The sequence below is a fragment of the Pungitius pungitius genome, chromosome 4, assembly GCF_949316345.1.
Source record: "Pungitius pungitius chromosome 4, fPunPun2.1, whole genome shotgun sequence".
NCBI lineage: Eukaryota > Metazoa > Chordata > Actinopteri > Perciformes > Gasterosteidae > Pungitius > Pungitius pungitius.
Window position 1 is genome coordinate 6,181,657 of NC_084903.1, and position 4,320 is coordinate 6,185,976.

Genomic DNA, 4,320 nt, shown 5'->3' on the forward strand with positions numbered 1-4,320 from the left:
TTGTCTCCTGTCACATGTCAACTCAGCTCAGTGTATCTCACAATGCACCACAGTCTACTGCTGCAAATCCGACCAGTTGTTGGAGGTGGGGGGCTACAGGCCGCCTGTTAGTTCGTGTCATGTTGCCTTCAGGTGATATCAATACAACATGATACTTGTGTTCAAAACTCTGAAGTGAACATGAAATGAATGGACATTTATAAGAACCAATAGAACACTGTTAAAATCCATGTAAAACACTTGTATAATCACACCTGTTAACATTCACTGTTTTCATACCTGAATGGCAGGCACTAACTGAATTGAAGTGTTAAGGGAAAGGACAGATACTATATTGTTGTCACCTTCTAATAATCAGTGGTTATTAAACCACTTGTTTCAGTTTTGTTCACATCATTGTTGCTCAGTGAATTCATGCATTAGGATTCGGATCATAATTAGCTTACAGGTTTATTCTTTGTCTTTTTTTTAGATGGGAGTTCATACATTTTGCTTTGAAGAGATCTTTTTTGGGAGCTTCACATGACCTCTTTTAAGAATAGTCACAGTCTGTAAACATGCACATATTGGTCTCTCAATCCTTGGTTAAAGGCTCTGGTGTCCCTCACCACTTTTCTCTTTATGGAGAAATGTAATTAAATAATTTTATGTTGTATAGCCTATACATAATATTTAATATTTGACTTGGGCTTTACAGTCTATACACATTCTTGGTCGTAAAACCCTCACATTGGCACAGGAAAAACGTAACTAAAAATAAACAGTTTGATGGGGGGGGAAAAGGAAGAAACCTCAGGATAACATCGCTAAAAGGGAGCATATACAGGTTAAATAAAATTGGTCCAAGCACAGAACCTTGTGGCTCTGTGATCAAAATTGGTAGTCATCGAGGATTCGGCATTCAGACACAAATTTCAATCAATCCGATAAATACAACTTAAACTGAGTGTGGTTCCTTTAAAACCAACAAAAATGTTCTAGTCTCTGCACCAACATGATATGATGTCTGATGTCCAACAAGAACGTCTCTCGGTTACGTATGAAACCTTCGTTCCCTGAAGGGGATGAGATGCTGAGTAAAGACGCTGTGGGAACGCCTCTGCGTGACCGCGTCATGAAGCATTGGTTGTGAAATTCAACCAATGGCGAGCTGGTACATCATAGGCGGGCGACGCCGGGACCAGGGCGCTATAAAGGGACCCGAAGGGCAGGACCATTCATCTCTGAAGGGCCGAATCAAGTGCCACGGGCATGCCGGGAGTTTGGCAGAATGTTTACGCAGCGTCTCGTTCCCTTCAAAGAACGAAGGTTACATACGTAACCGAGAGACGTTCCCTCTCAGGGAACTCGAGCTGCGTAAAGACGCTGTGAGAACCCAATACCCACTCACCATATGAGCAAGTGACCGTGGTGTGAAGTTTAAGACGCACATTCAGACGAGAGAACCTGCGCTTCAGCTGTAGCGTTAAGGTCAAGGTGGTAAAACCTCACGAACGTGTGGGGAGAGGACCAGCCTGCCGCCATGCAAACGTCGTGAAGCGATACTCTTCCCGACCTCAGGGCTTTAGAAGCCGCCATACCCCTAGTAGAATGGGCCCGGAGAGCCAAAGGTGTGGGCTGGCCGGCCGATTCATACGCAAGTGTGATGGCCTCAACCACCCACTTGCTCATCCTCTGCTTAGACACCGGGCCCCCAGTATTGGGTGGTCCGAAACACACAAACAACTGTTCGGAAAGTCTACACAGGGCAGTCCTGTGGACGTAGGAGTCTAAGGCCCTAACTGGGCAGAGGAGGTTGAGCTTCGCTTGGTCCGACGCCAGGAAAGGAGAAGGACAGAACGCCTTCAGCAGAATAGGCCCGACCGTGGTGGACGGAGCTTTAGGAATATAGCCGGGGGAAGGAAGTAAAAACGCCTTCACCATGCCGGGTGCAAACTCCAAGCACGAGGGGGCCACCGAGGGGGCTTGCATATCTCCAATTCTCTTGAGGGAGGAAATAGCAAGCAGGAAGAGGGTCTTAAGAGCCACGTACTTCACTGCGACCTCTGCGATGGGCTCGAACGGAGCACCGGAGAGACCTTCTAGCACGATGGCCAGGTCCTAGGACGGTGCTTCTGCCTACAGACAGCTATACATACAGCAGTGAGGCCTGGCACACAACGTCATGGCTGGACCATTGTATAAGTACAGCTGATGTGCATTCCTCATTAGGATGTATGGGCATTCTTTATGGGGCAGCAACAACTGATCATATACCCTTTTCTATGTCAATAAATGTTGAAGATCTCCCGGAATTAACTAGCAATGGGATAAGTGTCAATGAAGAAAAACTAAACTGGTCAACTCTCACTAAGGAGGACCTATTGGCCTATTATGTTCAGACAAATCTGTAAGTAATATTCATCTACCTAGAGATGCAACTATGTGTACTGATGTTAACTGTAAGGATGTGGAGCATAGAAGAGATCTCTGCTCCATGTATAATGATATAGTCAGTGCTTTGTATGAAGGCAGTAAGCCCCACTACAGGCATAAAAATAAGATTCATAACATCAAACCTGGCTGGAACGCGTATGTAGCTGAGTACCGCGCTGAAGCCCGCGAAGCTTTTAAATCCTGGTCTGCCACAGGGCGACCCAGACAAGGGCCTGTACTAGAATACAAGACCCTCACTAATGCAAGATACAAGTATGCCATTCGATTCATTTGTAAAAATGAGCAAGCCATGAGGGTTGACTCCTTGGCCAAGAAGTTAAGAAACAATAATGTTGTTAATTTCTGGAAGGAAGTGAGAGTTCTGCAAAACATCTCCGTGCACTGTTGACGGAATTTCAGGAGCAGACAATATTGCTGAGCTATGGAAGCAGCACTATGGAACCTTATTTAACTGGGTTGGTGGGGACTTATACCAGGTGGAAAATATTGAGACAAACGTGTCAATGACGATTATGTCACGAAAGGTGTACCAAGCTATAAACAAGCTGACTGATGAAAAAGCAAGTGGACTAGACCATATTACATTACATTACATATCCTTTAGCTGTCGCTTTTATCCAAAGCGACGTACAATAAGTGCATTTCCACATAGATACAAACTCAGAAAACAAGTAACAAGAAAGTACATTTTCATCAAATAAGCAGTTACAAAACATGTTATAGAAAAGTGCCATTATAAGTACAATTTAAGTGCTATCATTTGTTAGTGCTACGGTTTGCTAGTGTTTTAGTTAAGGTAGAGTCTAAAAAGGTGTGTCTTGAGTTTTCGACGGAAGATGTAGAGGCTCTCTGCAGTCCTGATGTCATCGGAGAGCTCATTCCACCATCTGGGAGCCAGGACAGCAAAGAGTCGCAATCTCGTCGAGTGCTTTTCTCTCAGTGAGGGAGGAATAAGCCGCTTGGCAGATGCAGATCGAAGTGTGCGGGTTGGGATGTAGGGTTTCACCATGTCCCGGATGTAGACTGGTCCCGATCCATTCACAGCATGGTACGTCAGTATCAATGTTTTGAACTGGATGCGGGCAGCCACTGGTAACCAATGAAGTGAACGGAGAAGCGGTGTGGTGTGGGAGTATTTTGGAAGGTTGAAGACCAGTCGAGCTGCTGCATTCTGGATGAGCTGCAGTGGTCGTATGGCGGTAGCAGGGAGACCTGCCAGCAGAGAGTTACAGTAGTCAAGGCGGGAGATGACAAGCGCCTGAATCAGTACCTGTGCCGCCTTCTGAGTGAGAAGGGGTCGTATTCTCCTGATGTTGTAGAGCGTGTATCTACAGTATCGTGTCGTCGCTGCGATGTTGGCAGTCAGGGAGAGTTGGGAGTCAAGTGTCACGCTGAGGTTCCTGACACTCTGAGTGGGCGTTAACACGGAGTCGCCGAAGTTAACGATCAGGTCCTGAGTGGGCGAGGTTTTTCCAGGGAAGAAAAGTAGTTCAGTCTTGTCGGGGTTGATCTTCAGGTGATGAGCGGACATCCACTGGGAAATGTCAGTCAGACATGCAGAGATCCGTGCCGCCACCTGAGTGTCCGAGTCGGGGAAGGAGAGAATTAGTTGGGTGTCGTTGGCATAGCTGTGATAGGAAAAAACGTGCGAGCGAATGACGGAGCCAAGGGAGTTGGTGTAAATTGTGAAGAGGAGGGGACCCAGGACGGAGCCCTAAGGAACTCCAGTTGTAAGGGGACAAGGTTCGACACTGATCCTCCCCAAGTTACCCGGTAGGTGCGACCGTCAAGGTAGGATGAGAGAAGAGACAGCGCGGATCCTGTGACACCAAGTTCCTGAAGGGCGGCGATAAGGATCTGGTGGTTTACTGTTTCGAATGCTGC

General features: G+C 46.7%; 1 protein-coding gene across 1 annotated transcript; it reads right to left on the bottom strand.

Moving 5' to 3' along the window:
• Positions 1-3,235: 3,235 nt before the first annotated feature.
• On the bottom strand, positions 3,236-4,320 carry LOC134127293 (uncharacterized; the record flags this gene model as incomplete). The annotated part of the gene is made up of 2 exons (XM_062561671.1): positions 3,236-4,012; positions 4,207-4,320. Coding segments are annotated over 2 exons (891 nt in total), but the record flags the coding sequence as incomplete, so codon positions are not given.